This window comes from Emys orbicularis, chromosome 1 (genome assembly GCF_028017835.1).
Source record: "Emys orbicularis isolate rEmyOrb1 chromosome 1, rEmyOrb1.hap1, whole genome shotgun sequence".
NCBI classification, from domain to species: Eukaryota; Metazoa; Chordata; order Testudines; family Emydidae; genus Emys; species Emys orbicularis.
Genome location: NC_088683.1, coordinates 320,593,651 through 320,613,308, shown reverse-complemented (window position 1 = coordinate 320,613,308; position 19,658 = coordinate 320,593,651). Strand labels below are relative to the sequence as shown.

Here is a 19,658-nt window from a genome sequence, read left to right as displayed (position 1 = left end):
GAGAGGTTAATGGTACCTAGCTCCCATATACCACTAGGAGAATTAGGCCTTGTCTACACTGCAGGGTAGTTCGATGTAAGTTACGCAGCTTGTGTTACATAACTTAAGTCGACGTAGTTTACATTGAATTACCGCAGTGTTTACACCGCGCTATGTCGTCAGGACATTCTCTCCCATCGACATAGCTTCTGCCTCTCAATGAGGTAGAGCACTGAAGTCAAAAGGAGAGTGCTCTCCCATCAGCTTACTGCAATGGTGTTGATTTAGTGGGTCTGGTGAAGATGCATTGATTGCAGCAGTGCTGATTTAGCCCGCAGTGATGACCGTCCCTTAGAAAGGGGCAGTTTGTGGCTCTTCAGGAACAGTGGGAGGAGCCAGAGGCTTAGTACTTGGGGCCAGGTTCAATGTAACTAGGCTATTGAGTACTCCGCAGTGTTTTCTTCCTCCTCATCTTTGAGTAAGAGGGTTGTTCTTCCCTGCCAAATCTGCTCAGAGTATTATATTTTTTGGGATGCAAACAAGGTGATCTTCCATGCCTCCCCCAAATTGCCCCTTCCTTCAGTATGGGATGGGGGAAATTGTGGAATGCTGCCATTCTCTTGTATTCTTGCTAAAGGTGTTGGAGGGGAAACAGGTGGTTTCTCTCATCTCTCTTCTCCCATCACTTGCAAGCAGGTCCCTGTAACATTGCATATACATTCTCCCCTGGTAAGTATGGTGAGAATATCTGCTCCTTACAATTCCCAGCTCTGTCTTCCTATTGGGAGGAAGTTAGCTCCTCACTGCTACAGATTGTTTACAGGGGTGCCCCCACCTTCTCATGTCTCTTAGGGCCTGCAGCAGTCCCTCATGTCTCTTGCCTCTGCTGATATAGGAGTCTACCTGGGCAGGGCTTTTGCCTGCCATCAGAAAGAAAAAAGGGTTAGTCATAGGCCACACAATATTAAAAAAAAACAAAAAAAAAACCCCACAATCCTTTTCTCCTACATATACACATAGCTTACACTCTTACCATTTCCTTTAAAGACTTAGAATTGGACATTTAATCAGCTTGACTGTACTTTTTTTTTTTTTTAAACTGACCCTCTGAATAAAATCTATAATCACACTTTATTTTTTTTGTTTCGTTTTGTTTTTTATGTTGTTTATCATCAGCTAGGAGGAACTACAAGTGGTGGGTGTTACTCAAGCTGGGCAGGGTGGAGCGCGCTGTAGAGTCAAATTTACAGGATAGTTATTTTAGAGGTGGGGAGGGGTTTAGTGATCTCTCTCTCCCCTCCCTATATATATCTATATCTATAATCTCGCATAGCTTTCTGTCCTGTGTTTATTTGGGTGTATGAGACTAAAAGTTAACTTAAGTAGTGCAGGAGTTGTCACAATTGTTCATAATAGAGAGAGTGCTTTTTTATCCTTCTTATTCAAGATTGTACAGATCATCTCTCTTCCCACTGTTGCTGAACAACATTCCTGAGGGAACTACAGATGTTGGGAAAATTAACTGAAAGTTGAAATTTTCTGACAAAGCTTTTTTCCGTTGGAAAATACGGACTCCTCTGAATCAAACATACTTCATAATGTGTCGATTTCAACAAAATTCTCATGGAAAACAGGCAGATTGATTGGGAAGCAAGAGCCTGGATGTCTTGGGAGACCAGGCTTCTAGGGTCCCAGGCTCCTGAGCAGTTTTCTGGGTGCCCACTTCCTGCCTGGCCAGCTTCCCAGGCTGTCCTCCTGGAGGCCTGGCAGCTGTTTTACAAAAAATTCAGAGACTTTCTGTTGCACAGCTTCTGTCACCATTCATTATAAATGGCCTACTGCCTCCAACTTGTGGAATTCAGAGGCAGTCCAATGTGGTTGCTTGAGGCTTCAGGCCTAATCTCTGCCATCAGATCAACCTACCAGATTTTCTGCCTCTAGCAGTGGAATAAGTTTGTGGTTCAGTTTCTTCCAGCCATGTGGGGCCCACCTCTTGTCCTGATCTCCAATTTTGCAGCCAAAATAAAGGTGATAGGCTTTCTTAACCATAGTGGTTATACTGCGCTTTTGTGATGCAAAAGTCACTTCACCACAAACATAGCAGAACTTATCTACACTGTTCACACAAGTACGAGGCATCTCTGCTCACTTTGGCTAAACAGAAATGTGTCCCTTTGCAAAATCAAACACTGACAAATAAGAGAGCACGACACTGTATGATTTCTAGAGCTGATATAGGGCAATTTGTTCAGCAGAGTGATGTAAGCTTCGTTATGATTGCATCATCCATGACTTCTAGGAATAACATGATGCAATTCATATCATGTATGACGCAATACCAGCTTCAGATTGCATCATTCATTGTTTTGCCTAAAAAGCAAGTACTGTCCAAACCCAGTCATAGATTGATTCATAGATCCAGTCAAAGATGTATTTTAGTCATTTCTGGTTTAAATTGAGATCCCTTCCCTTTATAACTCACTTATCCTCCGCCATTCCCAAGTCAAGGGTCGTATATACTGACCAAATAGCATATCTTGAAAACTAGAGCCAATCAACAATTTTAAGCATCATTTTCGTTCTCAGTGACCCAGAATTAGTAAAGTTTGACTACATTTATTTCAGAAGCATTTTGGCTGTAGAGCAGTGTTATATCCAGGGTGTGAGCTCCTGGTTAACAGTTAAAGGCTAGTACGCTCCTTCACAGGCATTATCATAATAAATATAATTAATAAAAGTTTTGGGGTAAGTAACACTTTTAAACTGCTAGTACTGAAAACTCAGTGTGGAATCTAAAATTTAATCTGTTCTATCTTGCTCTGACGTAATCAGTTAGAATGATTGTACATTTGGAATTTAGAGGATTGTTCTGTTGTTATGGGAGCCAGAACATAAACCAGGTCTGCCCCATTTCTGGCATTGCAGTGCAAAAGCATAATAAAAAATATCCCTTTTCTCAATCTCATCTGAGTTTTCCATTCCTACCTGTAGGTAATATTTGTCTCCAGCCAGACTGAGCAGGGGCAGAACCTAAACAATCATACTATATCTTCATTTCCTCAAGCACTTGCCAGATTATTCTGTCTCCATCAGCAATAACGGTGATTACTGGGATCCCATATTGTAGAGCGTAAGCACGTTTACTTTCAAAAAGACAGCAACATTGGCAATTTATTTAAATTCCTAAATTGGCTCTTTTTCAGGAGTTTACTCATAATTAGCTCTTCCCTTGGAGGCACCGTAGCAAGATTTTTTTTTTTTTTTTTTAAATCAGGCAGGCTCTTAAAATATCTGCAAAAAGACAGGATTATGGAATATTTTAATTTAGTACTTTGTAAAGATAGGGTCACTGTTGGGCACTCAGATGCATATTCAATCCTTGTATCCTTGATTATCAGAGTAAAATTGCAGCCCCTTCCAAAAGTTAGAAACTAAAAGGCCAAAATGAAAACCAGACTATTTTATTTGGAAGAATATTTGATCCAGGTGGGCAGTAAGAGAGTTAATTTCAGTTATTTACATCTCTCTCTCTAAACACCCAAAAGTAAAGAAATCCAATTTTATTAAAAAGAGAGATTAATGCTCGCCCTCTATTTGTCATTAGCAAAAAGAGAAGGTTCTGAATTTGCTCCTGATCATTAGAGGACAAAGTATTTAGCAGGTTATTTCTCCCTAAGTGTTTTGAACTGTGTTAAAAAGCCGGATAGTTCATCCTAAGAAGGAGCAAATAAAGGGGGAAATGAAAATTGAGACAGCGAAAATATTTCTGAAAATAATAATAATAATAATAAAAAAAGCTTTGGTATTTATGTTCAGTATTTCAAGCGATCAGAGAAAGTAGGGGGGAATGCCCACATAAGGAGAGAAGACTCCAGATGTTTGGCCGGCTCCATGTAGAATGTTTTTATTCAAAGGTCAGTACTGATTTGTCTTGCCAATGAAGAATAGGTTGGTCACTATCCTAGAGAGCTTTTTCTCTCCAAAAGTGCTACAGATAGGCTATTTAAAAAATTTTAAGACAAAATTGAGGTATCTTCTGCACCTCTGTAGCTTCTGCAGCATCAACATGAGTTAGAGCTATTTTAGAATGGGCCTCACCTATAACTTTCTAGAGAGAGAGCTTGGACCCATCTTACAGAAGACCTACATTGCATCTTTAGGTTTCTCAGAGGGAGAGGGAATATGTTAGGATGGTCCAAAAATAAATAGTCAATTGCCTGGTCAAATAATGTCACAAATGGTCAAATATTTTAAACCACTAATTTATCAGAACAGTAACAAGAGTGACAAAAAAAAAAAGTAAAGAATTTATGGTCTCCAGTAGGGTTAGGCTTAGCCTTAGATACTTATGTCTAATTTAAAAAAAACAAGTTATTTATCTGAGTTATTTTAATTCAGAAAAATGGAATCAGCAGCAACAGCGGGAGGGGAAATTGAGCAGGAAGGGAAGGACTTCTGCAGACATGTGATGTCACCCCTCTCATTAGCATAGAACATTTCATATTTGCAAGGTTTCACTGGGGATAGGGGTGGGTGGGGGTTATGAAGGGAATTTTTGTCGAGAGGGGAGAAGTGGAAGCTTACTTATATACATTTAATGTGGGTTGTTTGTTTTTGAGACTGGGGGAAGTGTTGAGGGGTGAACAGCTGTGATACTTTTGTTTAAGGGAGAGGTTTAATAGCTGTGCCTCTGTTCTTTGTGTTGTGGGAGAAGGTTTAATGACTGAACCTTGGGGGAGGGATAGCTCAGTGGTTTGAGCATTGGTCTGCTAAACCCAGGGTTGTGAGTTCAATCCATGAGGGGGCCATTTAGGGAACTGGGGTAAAAATATGTCTGGAAATTGGTCCTGTTTTGAGCAGGGGGTTGGACTAGATGACCTTTTGAGGTCCCTTCCAACCCTGATATTCTATGATCTGAACCCCCCATCTCCTTTCTCCAGTTCCCTTCTGAGTTAATTTCTGTATGTTTGTTTTGCCAGTTTTGTAAGCTCTGAGGGGCAGGGATCATGTCTTTTAACTTGTTTAATGTGCTTTGTGAACCATGATGTAAATTGATGGCTCGGTATACAAATAAAGATGTATGTACATACAGTGTTTGTTCTAGAAGATTCCAGCCAATTGAGATACTCAACTTCCAGTTAGTTCACCTTTTTCCCAACAGGTGACATTAGTGTGTAGTAAAGTGTGTGATAAAGACGTTTAAGTAGCCTTGCTAACAGTGGCATCATGATGCAATCAAAAAGGAAGGCCGCTGCTTACATCAGGGATATTTGACCATAGTAAAATAATAGGTGGTCAGTTGACACTACTTGACCAGTCAGTTTCACAATATCTTCACTTCAGTTTGTCCTGCTCCTGTCAGTCCCTGTCTTATTTCCCCTCAAAGTGTATTCAGACATAATTAGTGGTTCCTGTAGTAACCTTCCCACCTGATAACTTAAAAAGCTTTCAAGGGCTTTTGGGAGTGTTGAGACCATGGATCATGTGCTCTGATTAGTTCAGGGGAAGCTCCTGGGCTGTTAGGGTAGCCATCAAAAAAATCTGTGGTTCATGTCCATTTGTTTTCCAGCCTTGCTTTCCTTTTCTCCTCTCCCTCCCTTCCCTCCCCCCCCCCCCCCAAAAAAAAAGACTAAGTGGAGATACCAGGTATTTCCATAAGGGTTTGGAGTGTACAAACCCCACAGTGGGCAACAAGGGGTTAAGAGATTATTTTGGGCCCAGCCAGCCCTGCCACACCTGCTGCAAATGCTCCATCTGGTGGAGGAATTAAGACGGGTAAACAGTTCATTTGGGTGACAGAGCTGGAAAGGAGCAGACTAGCAGCCCACAGCTCCAGTAGCATAGAGCCCAGGGAAGCCTAGAGTCTGACATAGCTGCCCAAAAAGGGCCCTCCCTGAGGAAAGGGAGAACTCACCCCAGAAACAATCAGAGAAGAGAAGTACCCCCGGCCTGTGGACTCTGGACACTGGTAATCCCTTTTTATTTATTTGATTTGGACTTCCCCAACAGGGGAAAGTCGTGAACTAAGCTGAGTTGGGTGGTGGGGTGACGAGAGGAAGTGGCCCAGGGAGGGCAGCCTTTTTGGCCTCGGTTGCCAGACTACTGGTAGCCCAGAGGGCCCTGGGTCAGAGCTCAGTGGAGTGGGAGGGCTCAGGCTCCCCTCCCCACAACTCCCCTACTGGTCACAAGTTGCAGCTTTGACCACTAGGCCATGCTTCCATACCAAACCCTGAGTCAGAACCATTACAAGTACACATAGATAGCAAGTCTGTAATAAGTTTGGTTTCATTTTTTTAGTCTAGGGGTATGTTTTAAAGTAAGGGGCATGTTTTTTTGGTAGATGGTACCTCAGCCTAAAGAATAAGGGAGCTAATTGCCTTGTTTTGACTGTCTCTACAGTTTAGTTTTTCGTGTGGTTGTCTGTCTTCCAGTCATGATATTGTATGCTCCCTAGCACTGGAGATCGGAACTTTCTTCTTGCTAGCAGTCTCCTGGTGGTCTGCACATGCTCTCAGGCCATCTCCCTCTCCCCCGAGGGCATAAAGGGGCGTAGTGAACCAACTGCCACTCAGTTCCTTCAACTATAGCCTTAGGCTAGAGTCAGAATACTTTAGTGGTCCTTTATTTCTGTTTTAAACTCTGGTTGTTTAGTCTATTGTAAATAGTTTGTGTTACTCAGTTAGCTTTAGATTTAATCCTTAGTTAGTATTTTAGCATTAATTCGTATTTTAAGATTATGTACCTGTACAGGGTGAGAGACAGCTATTTGGCTGTGTTCTGTAATTTTGTCAGTTGGTACAAACACCGATCCAGGAGGGAAGCTGTTTTTACACGAAAACAACACAAACCTCTTAAATGGGGTAGAGCTAATTTTTTTCATCTTGGGAGAAATCAAAGTGGGGAAGCTCAAGGAGAATCATAGGAGGACCCACAAGTGTCTCAAAATTCTGTGTGTGTGTATGACAGACATATCATTGAGAGGGGCAACCATACGGTCTTTTCTGACCAAGTAGTGGAGAAGAGGTGAAAACAAATTTATTTATACATAATATCTTTTAAAACACCCAGCAACGTGCTAGGTGCCTCACAAAATTGTAAACCTCTTCCCTGCCCCCCATAGAACACAGTTCATATTTAAACATGACATGACAAGTGATAAAACTGGCAAATAGCTGCTCAATAAGATACACATCTTGATTAAAAATAAATTCTTCCTTTTTCTTTTTTTTTAAGTGCTCAGTTTTCAGAAATGTCAGTTCTCAGGATATATTTGTCAGGGATTTTGAAAGTAAGCTGATTCCTGAAAATCTAAAGCTCAGTAATATGTTTAAGAATGCAGATCAGGCAGAGTCAGCAATGTTCTTGGTATCTAGTGGCTTTCCTGTATTTTTAGTATGCCTCCTAATCTTTGCACTAGCTTTTGAATTATTAAATCTCTTGGTGGCTTTTGCAACATATAGATTATGAAGAAATTTCTCATGGATAATATTTCACTAAAATTGTAGGGGAAATTGAGAGATGTGACATGAACAATGCCTTCAGATGCTAGTCCTTAGTGTACTATATGGTATTGGTTCTCTTTAGTGAAATAGTGTGTGAATAAGTGTGCAATTTTATCTTCTACTAATATTAAATTATAGAATTGCAGGGAGAACTGTCTCCATTCTACAGCATTCCCACTAGGCTTGTAGCAATCAATGCAAGAAAAAAGTGCTTTTATGTGGTAAAGACATGCTTCTTTTTCTGCAAGTGCTGAAAGAGAAAAACTGAACATGGCAAGATTTCTAAGATTTTATGCTCTTTTTGACAGGGACCATGTCAACCTTTCTGCATGGTGTATAGAACAATAGACTTATTTGGGTCCTCTGCAGCTACTTAATATAAAGATTAAATAATGTCAAACATCATGATGTTACAAAAAGTGGAGATAGGTGAAATGATTCTCGGAGTGAATACGAGATGCCAAAGAATGTTAAGCATTAGCAAAATACTCTGTAATATGAAAATGTGTGTCAGGAAAAACAGACCAATTAATAGCTAGGTAAAAAGAGCAAACTCTTAATAGAATAAGTAGTCTCTTGCAATAATGAACAATCTGATAGAGAAGTTTTTTTTAACTTGATATGAAGATGTAGCTTTTCTTTTCATGTGGGGAGTTTAGTAGTTTTTCTTCTTGCAAGTATTCTGTGGTGTTTGTACCAACTAACACCAAGGGATGAAAGACCAGGGAAAAATTGAAAATTATTCAGTAGTTATCCACATATTCCACAGAGTAATATCTTACATTTTGGTTTTATGGATTTGTTAAAATCAAGTATTTTTTGTTGTTGTTTTGCTCTCTTTGCTCCCTACATCCTATTTTCTCCTATTTATATCGCCACCTCCCCTGAAGCCCCTTACACTTTTGAATTCATCGCATCTTGCTTTTGTCTCAAATGTATTAACGGGTCTAAGCTTTTCTTTAAAACGTATCTTTTGTTATTTCTTGTGCTGTATTTATAGTGCTTTTGGTGCACAGTGTGAAATAGTCATAAAATTTACCAGCTAAAGCACAAAGGAACATTTTTCAAAGGTATTTAGGCACCTAAAGATGCAGATTTGTACCTAGTGGGATTTTCAGAAACTCCTTGGCACCTAGTTACCATTGACTGCCTCCCCTTTTTAGGCCAATAAAGGATTTCATTGGGTTGACTGCTAGATACCCTTGCCAACAGTGACAAGCTGTAGTGCAGGGATCGGCAACCTTTGGCACGCGGCCGGGCCGGTTTGTTTACCTGCCACGTCTGCAGGTTCGGCCAATTGCGGCTCCCACTGGCCGCGGTCCGCCACTCCAGGCCAATGGGGGCTGCGGGAAGCGGTGCAGGCCGAGGGATGTGCTGGCCGCTGCTTCCCGCCGCCCCCATTGGCCTGGAGTGGCGAACCGCGGCCAGTGGGAGCTGCAATTGGCCGAACCTGCGGACGCGGCAGGTAAACAAACCGGCCCGGCCCGCCAGGGTGCTTACCCTGACAGGCTGCGTGCCAAAGGTTGCCGATCTCTGCTGTAGTGCATAAAGGATCATACTATAGAGTTCTGTTGCATTTCATTATAGATGGGGAGGAAATTGGTATAATTACCCACTTTAGAGTGTTTAGATGATTCTGTAAAATAACTTTCATAATTAGAACCATGCATCAGATCATGGAAATGAAGAACGAAAGGCCTTATTAGTGTTGGTCTGTCCTGTTGCTAGAGCATGATTGCTCCCCACAGTACACTTGGGCTACTCTTTGTGAAGTCTGGTTTTAAATGCTTCAAGTAGTAGGATTTCCATCACCTTTTGGGACATTATTTCCACAGCCTGATGATCTCACTATCATTTTCCCTTTCTTAACTTCCTTCTATCACCCTAAATAATTTCTCCTCTTACTTGTTTTATACGTTTCAAATGTTCATAGTCAGTTAGCACAGCCCTATTAAACACTTGCTTTGTCAAACTATACATATTTAGCTGTTTTTATTTTATCTCGAGTCATTCCTTCAAGTACTCTAATTTTTGTTGCTTTATTTCTGAACACCCTCTAATTTGTGTTGATCGTTTTGGGTAAAGGTGTCCAGAGCTTGAACGCAGTGTTCAGTGTTTGTTTTCACTGGACAGAAGCTGTAACTTGCTCCATGATGTGAGGTTTCTACGTATGCTGCCCACAGTCTTGTATTACTACTGTTATTATTTGTAATTGCTGCCACATCATGTTGCAAACTATAATGTAATTTGCTGTCCATTATTACTGCTATGTCTCTTTGGGTGTTAACGGCTTTCCTTATGTCTCGCGTCCATTAAATATAAATTTAAAAAATGCAAGTTACTACATCTTTCAAAAAATACTTGTCAAGTTTTTTAATAAATTTGTTTTTGGAAAGTGGAAAATTGTATGATCTGCAATTCTTGAATACAGTTTAAAGTTTCCTCCCCATTACTGCTAAATGAACATTTCTAGAGGAGTGACTTGTCTCTTCATTGTGACATTGGTGAGATAACCCTTTGACAACAGTAGGTGGTTTAAAAAAACAACAACAAAAAAAACATTTTTTTAAAATTACCCAAAATTAATAAATAAAATAATAAATAAATAAATTTAATAAATAAATTAAAATTTTATTTAAATTTTTTTTTATTTATTAAGTCCTTCTTTAAAAACAAGAGAATTGAGTAACTATACTCTTTTATTGTTTTAGAATCTTCAAGAGCATATTAAATCATCATATCTTGACTTCATCTGCTCATTCTGGGTTTTGTTTGCTAACTATGACTTTGTGTCTCCAGTGATTGATTTTTGTTCATTGTATGTAGTATATTTCCCCTTGCTGTCTGGGTTCAGGTGCTAAATGTGGCTCAGTTTTATGTCCCTCTCAAGAAAAAAAAAGTGAAGATAGTTGTAGATCAGTTATTGTTTCAAGTCTTTTCCATGATCAGGTTCTATGAAAACACTGAATAATTGTTCAGGATGAGAATTTGTATATGCTTCTAGTGGCCAGTGTTCCCTCTAATTTTTCCCACGCATGTGTGGAATGAATTTTGTTATGTGCACAAATATGGAGGTGATGAGACACATCACCTCCATATTGGTGCACATAAGAAAATTAATGTGGCGGGGGTGGAGCCGAGGGGTTCGGAGTGTAGGAAGGGGCTCAGGGCTGGGGAAGAAGGTTGGGGTGTGTGTGTGAGGGCTCCAGGGTGGGGCTGGAGATGAGGGGTTTGGGGTGCAGGCTGCCCCACGGCTACAGCAGGGGGAGAGAGGATTCCCCCCAGCTCTCTCTCCCTGTAGTAGCACCTGGGCTGGGGTGGGGAGAGGTGCTTCTCTCTGCTGCGGCAGCTCTGCGGCTAGAGCCGCAGGATAGGCGCTTCTCCCCTGGCCTGGGCAGGTCCTGGGCTGGGTTGGAGGCCGGGGAGGGGTTCCTCTCCCCCAGCCACAGCAGGTCTGTCTGCAGTCTGGGCCACTGGTGATGGTCTGTGGCTTTGGGCTCCCCGGGGAGCCCGAAGCAGTGGACTGTCCATCACTGACGGCGCAGCAGTGGCTGTGGGCTCCTTTCCGCGGCTGCTGTTCCCCCCCACCCCAGGTCACTGGTAGGTAGCCGGCGGCTGCTGCCTGCCAGTGACGGAGGGCAGAGAGAGGAGCCCTCAGGAGCGAGTGGACGGGGGTGGGAGGTTGGGTGATGCCCTGGGCCTGCGGGCCTAGAGGAGCACCAGGGAGGGGCCAGAGAGGAGAGGAGCCAGCACAGCGGCTGCTGGGACGTAGCGCAAGTGAAGGTGGAACACCAGGCCGGCGAGGCCCCTGCTGATCGTGAGCCTGGCACCATTATAAACCCGGTACTGGCTGGGCTGGGTTGGGGCCGGGGGAGGGGAGCCTCTCACTGCTGCGGTAGGTCCAGGGCTGGGGGAGAGGCGCTTAATAGACTGCTGCGTGGCCGTGCAGCTTAGAGGGAACTTAGGCAGTGACTCAAATCTTGAGTCCAATAAATATTGAAATTTTTTTTTCAGTCTTCAGATTTTTCCTTTATGTTGACTGATTTAATATTTTTACTTACCAATGGTGTGTTTTTCTTGTACCATTACAACTAAAAATGTGTCTCTTTGCTCCCATCCCTCAGATTGGAACCTTCTGGTCAAGTATACTAAGTTTTAGGGTTGGAAAGTTTAAGGGTAGAGTGGTATTACAAATTTAAGGATATATTTCTCCCTGTGTGCATTAAAATAGTCGCGTAGAAATTAAGCAAACCGTTTTCAGGTAAGTTCCTGTTTCTGATAATGCATGCTGATTAGAAAACATTTAGAGTAAAATGAAGAATATCCTTTCATATGTAGCAATGTTACTATACTACACAAACTACCTAGGGAAGTCATGGAATCTCCTTCAGTAGAGGTTTTCAAAAAGAGGCTGGATAGCTGTCTTCGATGGTTGAGAAACAACAAATCCTGTATCTTGGCAGGGGCTTAGACTAGATGACCTTTGCGGTCCATTCTAACCCAATGGTTCTATGATTTCTATACAGATCATACTTTACAACTATTTTTTTTCTTTTAAATGGAATATAAAAACAACTCCATATTATCTTATATAGGGTTCTTTCAGGTTAAAAATTATTCAGTTTTTTTCTTATTACAAATAACACTAGATTATCAGAACTGAGCATTTGATTTTTTTTACAGTTGAAGTTTTCAGTTTCACATTTGTTTGCTTAACCTTAAAGGGTAATTTTAAAAGCAAATTTCATTGCATTAAAATAGTACTGCAATTTTGGTGTTGCAAATACTGCAGGAGAACGTTTTAATTGGTCTGCTGCTCCTGAAATTATTGAAAAATTAGTTTTGCAACAGGGATTGAAAAACTTACATACTAGTTAGAGATTGATACAAGAAATAAGTGGTGGGAAAGGCAGGGGAAGCCCACCATTGATGTGTTTTATGGGAAATACCATAGTGAGAAACAAAACCCAACTTTTAGATCGCAGAAGAGGAAAGTGTGCCAAGATCCCTACCAAAGTGCTGCTTGGAATATTTGTATTCACCAACCTCTTCTCGTTGTAGAAGGGAAGAAAGGTTGTGTTTTGTTTTCTCTCCCTAGTCATCCAGACTGTGCATCTGTAGGAGAGCGAGGCTGTCATGTCTATGCTGCATACCCCTATAGGAGAGCGAGGCTGTGATCTCTTTGCTATATACCCCTCCCACATAGATGCCTGGTGGCTGCAAGGGTAGAAGGTATCTGCTGTTCTGCCTCTCACCAGCTTCCATTTTTGGGTCTCTCTCACATGACTAACTCCAGTGCCAGTATATGTTGTGGGACACAGCTTTCCCCAAGCAGCAAAAGAGCCATGAGGAACAGCAGCAGATGCAGGCACTTTGGCTGTTGGTTTACAGATCAGGAAGACAGGCAGCACCGATTCCATCCACGTTGGGTCATATTTGGAAGGTTATCTTCAAAACCATAATGGCGATAAACTTAATTTAAAAAATATTAAATTTTTGTTTCTGAGAGAATTGATTGTTCATGCTTCTGAATTTCCCTGGGAAAATGCCGCATTCACCACTGTCTATTAGGTGCATTAAGTTTCCAAGCTCTGTTTTACAAAACCTAAATTTTGGACCAACTTTGATCTGACAGCATCCCTTTAACTACTGAGGGATTCAAGGGGGTTTATTATTTATTAGTACATGTTAATTTCAAGATTCTTAAATTCTATATTTAAGATTGTGTGGATCAAAGTTTGCTATTTGTTTTTCAGAATTTAAACAAGCAAGCATATGACTTGGCAAAGGCTTTACTAAAGAGGACAGCTCAAGCTATTGAACCGTACATTACTAACGTAAGTCAAGATTTGCAAGTGATTAAACACATGGGTGAAAATAAAAACTTTAAAAGAGCTGAGTAATTTATTGGTAATTATTAATTTTGTTGTAGGTTAGGTAGTTTTTAAGATTAATAATTTGGAACTGTTCTATGATGGAGAAGATCTGCTGCATTAAAAATACCATATCATATTGCCCTTAAAATCTAATACTCAATTGTTTGGAAATTACCAAAGCCATTACCAGATTTGAGGTACTCAGTTACAATTTCCTGACCCAGTTGCAAAACCAAAGTGTGCTTTTATTATTATCATCATTTTGTATTAGGATAGCACCTAGAGGTCCCATTCATGTTAGTCACATTCAGTTTGGTTCTATACAGATACGTAGTGAGACACAGTCCCTGTCACAAAGAGCTAACAATCTAAATAGACAAGACAAAGTGTGGGAGGGGAAATAGAGGCCCAGAGAGATGAAGTAACATGCCCAAGGTGGCACAGCAGGTCAGTGGCAGAGCTGGGAATAGAACCAAGGTCTCTGACTTCCAGTCTGGTGTCTTGCCCATTAGATTATGCTGCATTGCTGGAGAGGTGTTCTACCATACTGTGGGACTTAGTTGCAAGTTGGTGTAGGCAAGACCTAATACCAGTAACTAGGGAGTTGATGGTCTGTGTTTCTTTTAGGTTCAGTGTTCTAAAATGGAAATCAAAGGAGGTTGGTTTTGTGTGTGTATATGTGTGTGTGTGTGTGTGTATATGTATATATATATATATATATATATATATATAGAGTGGAATGAAAGTTTTTTACAGTGATCTGGTGTCAGGGACTTATCGCAGTCAAACAAGGGGGATCGTAATTAACATAAGATATGGGGGAAATAAAATCTAAACAAACTAACATTGATATGTAGTCAGTGTCAGCAAGTATAGCAGCTTCTTGCATAATTTCTTCACTGGTCTGATCTAACCCATAATCATGACTAAAATGGAACTGTCCCTTCATCTGTGACAGTCAGATGATAGCTCAGGCTCCTCTTAGAAAACTTGATTCTTCTTCGAGTGATTGTTCACGTCCATTACACATTAGGTGTGCGCGCGTCGCGTGCACGGACGTCGGAAACTTTTCCCCTCAGCGGCTCCCGTCGGGCCGGCAGGGTCCCCCCTCCCGCCAGAGCAGCGCCCTGCTCTAGCGTATATATATCCCTGCGGGCCCGACCCTCCCTCAGTTCCTTCTTACCGTCCGTGACGGCGTTGGAACAACTCTGTCTCTCGCTTGAGAGTGTCCCTTAGCGTTAATAGTTAGTGTTCTTTTTAGCAGTTATCAGTTCTTTAGTACCTAGTGTTAATCTTAGCAGTTAACAGTTCTTCAGTAGTAGTTAAGCTCCTTTGTTTTAGGTGTTTGGTCAATCCCGACACCGGCCCTGGGCGGCGGGGCATGCCGCACGCCCAAGGCTTCAAGGCTTGTGCCACGTGCCGCAAGCCTATGCCGATAAGCGATCCCCACGACTCGTGCCTCCGTTGCCTGGGGGAAGCACACCAAAAAGAGCGCTGCAAGATCTGTAAGGCCTTCAAGCCCAGGACTAAGAAAGAGAGAGACTTTCGCCTTAAGCAGCTGCTCATGGAGGCTGCATTACAACCCTCCGCATCAGGCCGCGGCACCGTCAACTTCGGTGCGGAGTGCCCCGGCATCGGTTCGTGATCCGACACCGGCGGGGCACCATAAGCCGACGGCACCAACACAGCAAGACCGCCCCTGGCACTGGTCATCTTCGCCGGCAAAATCGAAGGGCCAACCCAAGGCCTGAGGACGCTCCCTGCATAAGAGGGCAGCGCCCGCGAAGACCTCGAATGTGCCTAAGGGAGTGGCGACCCCAGGACACATCCCGGTTCCAGTGGCTCCGGCGCCGCGAGGCCCGTCGAGCCCCGGGATAGGCGCATCGAGTGAGGAGGAAGGGCTGGAGGAGCTTTTGGAACAGCCCTCCACCCCGGACACGTTTGAGGCAGCAAAGGACCTCATCGAATTGTCCGCTGAGGGCCCCCTCCAAACCAAAGATAATCCGCCAAGACTGCCATCCAGAGGCAAGCCGGCAATGGTGCGCCCATCACGGTCACCATCTCGGTGCCGTTCCCGGTCGAGCTCCGCCTCGGTGGACTCCCGGCTACCCTTGGCGCAGAGGGCTGCACAGCGGTCGGGGCCCAACAAGCGCCCGGCACCGACCCAGCAGCCCTACTCGAGTAGGCACTGGGACGTGTCAGCCACGCGATCCCCAAGACCGACCACTCACAGTCGTTCCCGGTCCCGAGGTCACCGGTACCGGTCCAGGTCGGCAAGACGTTACTCCCGGTCCCTGTCACGGAGGTACTACTCTCCGACCCCGGACCGGCACCGTCCCACAGCACCACTGTGGCCATCCAGGTCACCGTCCGTGGTTTCGGAGGCAGACTCGGGCCAGTCCAGCAGATTTGCCCACAGGGCACCGGCCGGTAGGGAACACGAAGCCGCTTGGCACCCACAGTGGGGCCAGCCAGGACAATGGCCATTCTGGACCCCTTGGGCCTACCACCAGCAAGGCCCCCCGTCCAGGACCTCGAGATCTGGCCCCTCGAGACACCGGTCCCGCTCCCCGCAGGGGTGCCCCTCCTCTCGCAAGGAGGCCACGGTCTCCAGACCTCCGGAGCAAGAAAGAGTCGACTCGGCACCGAGCCCGGCACCGTCTCAGGCCCACACTATAGGACAGACCCCAGAGGAGCGTCCAGTAGGTGAGGAGTTGCAGGAAGAGGAGGACGCACAGAAGGCCCTAACCTCTTCCTCCTCACCAGATGAAGCCGTGGCAGGCACGACAGTGTCCGGCTCTTCCCCGATTGACCATCGGGCACACCAGGATCTGCTCTGCCGAGTAGCCCTCAATCTGGGGTTGCAGGCGGAGGAGACTGTAGAGCAGGAGGACCCCATGGTTGACATCCTATGCCCGGAAGGCCCCTCCAAGATTGCACTCCCGCTCATAAAGACAGTACAGTCGAACTATAAGACAGTGTGGCAAACACCAGCCTCCAGCGCACCAACTGCGAAAGGCGTAGAGAGGAAGTACTTCGCCCCCTCCAAGGGGTTTGACTTCCTCTTTTCTCATCCAGCACGCTGTTCGCTGGTAGTCTCTGCGGTCAACGAACGAGAGCGGCATGGCCAGCAAGCCCCGGCCCCCAAGGCCAAGGAGGCAAAGCGCTTGGACTTATTTGGTAGGAAGGTCTACTCGTCCGGGGGCCTCCAGTTGAGGATCGCTAACCAATAAGCGATTCTGAACAGACACAATTTCAATTCTTGGGCATCAGTCTCCAAGTTTAAGGACTCCCTGCCCCAGGGTTCACAACCAGAGTTCGCTGCCCTGGTGGACGAGGGGAAGGCAGTAGCCAAAACCTCTTCGCAGGCCTCCCTTGATTCCGCGGACGCAGCGGCCAGGACAATCGCGTCAGGAGTGGTGATGAGGTGCTCGGCATGGCTACAGGCTTCCGGCCTTCCCCCAGAGATACAAAACACCTTGCAAGACCTCCCGTTCCATGGGTCAGGCTTGTTCTCAGACCAGACGGATGCCAGATTGCATAGCCTCAAAGACTCTCGAGCAACCCTCAAGTCGTTAGGAATGCACACCCCAGTGACACAGAGGAAACCCTTTAAGCCCCAACCACCGCAGAGGCAATACCACCCTCGTCCTAGACAGGAACCGTACTGCAGAAGGGGCAGGGATAACAGGCGTAGACGTAACAACACGCCTAATCAGGGCCAAAGCCACGGCCAAGGCAAGCCGCAGCCGGGAAATAAGCAAGGGTTTTGAAGCTGTGATCGAGGACAGCATATCGACCCTTATACCGGATCCTCCTCTATGTTTCAGGGACCGCCTGTCCCATTTTTACCGTGCTTGGTCCCGTATAACATTGGACCGTTGGGTCCTTCGCACGGTGGAGGCGGGATACACCCTTCAGTTCTCCTCGCCCCCTCCCTCCCACCCCCCATCCCCGTCCCTCTTCAGGGACCCCTCTCACGAGCAACTCCTTATGCAGGAGGTGCGGGCCCTCCTCAAAGTAGGAGCAGTGGAAGAGGTCCCTCCGGACCTAAGAGGGAAAGGGTTTTACTCCAGATTTTCCTAATTCCCAAATCGAAAGGGGGCCTCCGTCCCATTTTGGGCCTCCGCAAACTAAACAAATTTTTGGTCAAGGCACGTTTTCGTATGGTCTCCCTTGGCGCTATTATCCCATCCCTGGATCCGGGGGATTGGTACGCTGCCCTCGATATGAAAGATGCGTACTTTCACATCGCCATCCGCCCGGCCCACCGTCGGTTCCTGCGCTTCACCATCAACCAACACCATTTCCAATTTACGGTCTTACCCTTCGGCCTAGCAACGGCCCCGCGAGTGTTCACGAAATGCATGTCCGTGGTGGCAGCCTTTCTTCAAAAAAAGAAAGATGCGGGTATACCCGTACTTGGACGACTGGCTCCTCGCGGGCAGGTCAGAGGACGAGGTCCGCTCCCACGTGGTACTGGCGTTACAGGTGTTCCGCAAGCTCGGTCTACTGGTCAATGTACCCAAGTCCTCACTGATCCCCACACAGAGACTGGATTTCATAGGAGCAGTCCTGGACTCGGTGGCGGCACGGGCAAGTCTTCCAGTGTCACGGTTCCTGGCCATTCAAAGGGTCGTAAGCTCCATCTAACAATTCCCCCACGACCACGGCCAGATGCTGTATGCAACTCTTGGGGAGATGGCAGCTTGCACATATGTAGTTAGACATGCCCGCCTAAGACTCAGACCGTTACAGTTGTGGCTGGCCCAAACGTATCGCCCCAACAGAGACCCCTTAGACCTAGTAGTGACGATCCCAGCTCGGGTGTCGAACTCCCTCCGCTGGTGGCTCGATCAGCAGCAGGTTTGCGAAGGGGTCCCTTTCGCCACCCCGCAACCCACTCTGACGTTAGTGACAGATGTGCCAGACCTGGGCTGGGGGGCGCACCTTGGGGACCTGCGGACCCAGGGCTTATGGTCCAGGGAAGAAAAGTTGCTTCACATCAATCTGAAGGAGTTAAGGGCAGTTCGCCTCGCCTGCCAGACCTTTCACGCTACCATAGAAGGCCACAGCGTGTCAGTTCTGACGGACAACACTACCGCCATGTTCTACATAAACAAGCAGGGCGGGTCCCGATCCTCTCCCCTCTGTCACAGGGCGCTCCTCCTATGGGACTTCTGTATAGCCCATTCAGTCCACCTACTGGCAGCATATCTCCCAGGGGTCCAAAACGGGTTAGCAGACTGCCTCAGCAGGTCCTACCACATGCACGAATGGACTCTGAGAGAGGATGTCCTGCATTCAATCTTCCAGAGGTGGGGGTTTCCCCAGGTGGATCTCTTCGCCACCAAGGACAACAGCCAATGCCCTCAGTTTTGTTCATTCCAGAACCTCAGTCCGGGCTCATTGGCAGATGCCTTCGCGATTCCGTGGGGCAGGAGCCTGAGGTATGCCTTCCCACCATTCCCGCTCATCCACAGGGTCCTGCTCAAGACCCGCAGGGACAAGGTGACAGTCATCCTCATCACACCGGCGTGGCCACGCCAGCATTGGTTCACAACCCTGCTGGAACTGTCCGTGACCGACCAGATTGCCCTCCCCCTCCATCGCGACCTCATCACGCAGGACCGGGGTCGCCTACTCCACCTGAACCTACCGTCGCTACATCTCACGGCGTGGTATCTCTCTGGCTAAACGATACGGAGCACAGGTGCTCCCACCAGGTCCAGCAAATTCTTCTTGGTAGTAGGAAGCCCTCCACAAGAGCGACCTACCTTGCCAAATGGAAGAGGTTCTCCCACTGGTGTGAGCCTCATCACATACAGCCTCTGCAGGCCTCCGTCCCATCAATACTGGACTACTTGCTGCACCTCAAGCATCAAGGGCTCGCCCCCGCCTCAATTAAAGTGCATCTGGCCGCCATATCGGCGTTCCACCCCGGAGAGTTGGGGGTTTCGGTGTTCTCCAACCCCACAGTAGTCAGATTCCTCAAGGGGCTGGAGAGGGTGTTTCCCTACTCGCGCCCGCCGGTCCCTGCATGGAATCTTAACCTGGTCCTAACTAAACTCATGGGGCCGCCCTTTGAACCCCTAGCCTCTTGCTCCCTCATGCACCTCCCATGGAAGGTAGCGTTTCTCGTGGCCATCACATCGGCTAGGAGGGTATCGGAATTGAGAGCCCTCACTTCGGAACCCCCTTATACAGTTTTTTATAAGGATAAGGTGCAACTGAGGCCGCACCCCAAATTCCTTCCTAAGGTAGTCACGCAATTTCATATGGGGCAGGACATTTGTTTACC

At 45.7% G+C, this 19,658-nt stretch overlaps 1 protein-coding gene across 1 annotated transcript in view; it reads left to right on the top strand.

Moving 5' to 3' along the window:
* PDS5B (PDS5 cohesin associated factor B) overlaps nt 1-19,658 on the top strand; it is a 252,523-nt gene that overhangs the window by 79,468 nt on the left and 153,397 nt on the right. The window contains exon 7 of the mRNA XM_065403763.1: nt 13,238-13,318. Within this exon, the coding sequence (XP_065259835.1) occupies nt 13,238-13,318 (81 nt within the window). The remainder of the gene's footprint in view (nt 1-13,237; nt 13,319-19,658) is intronic.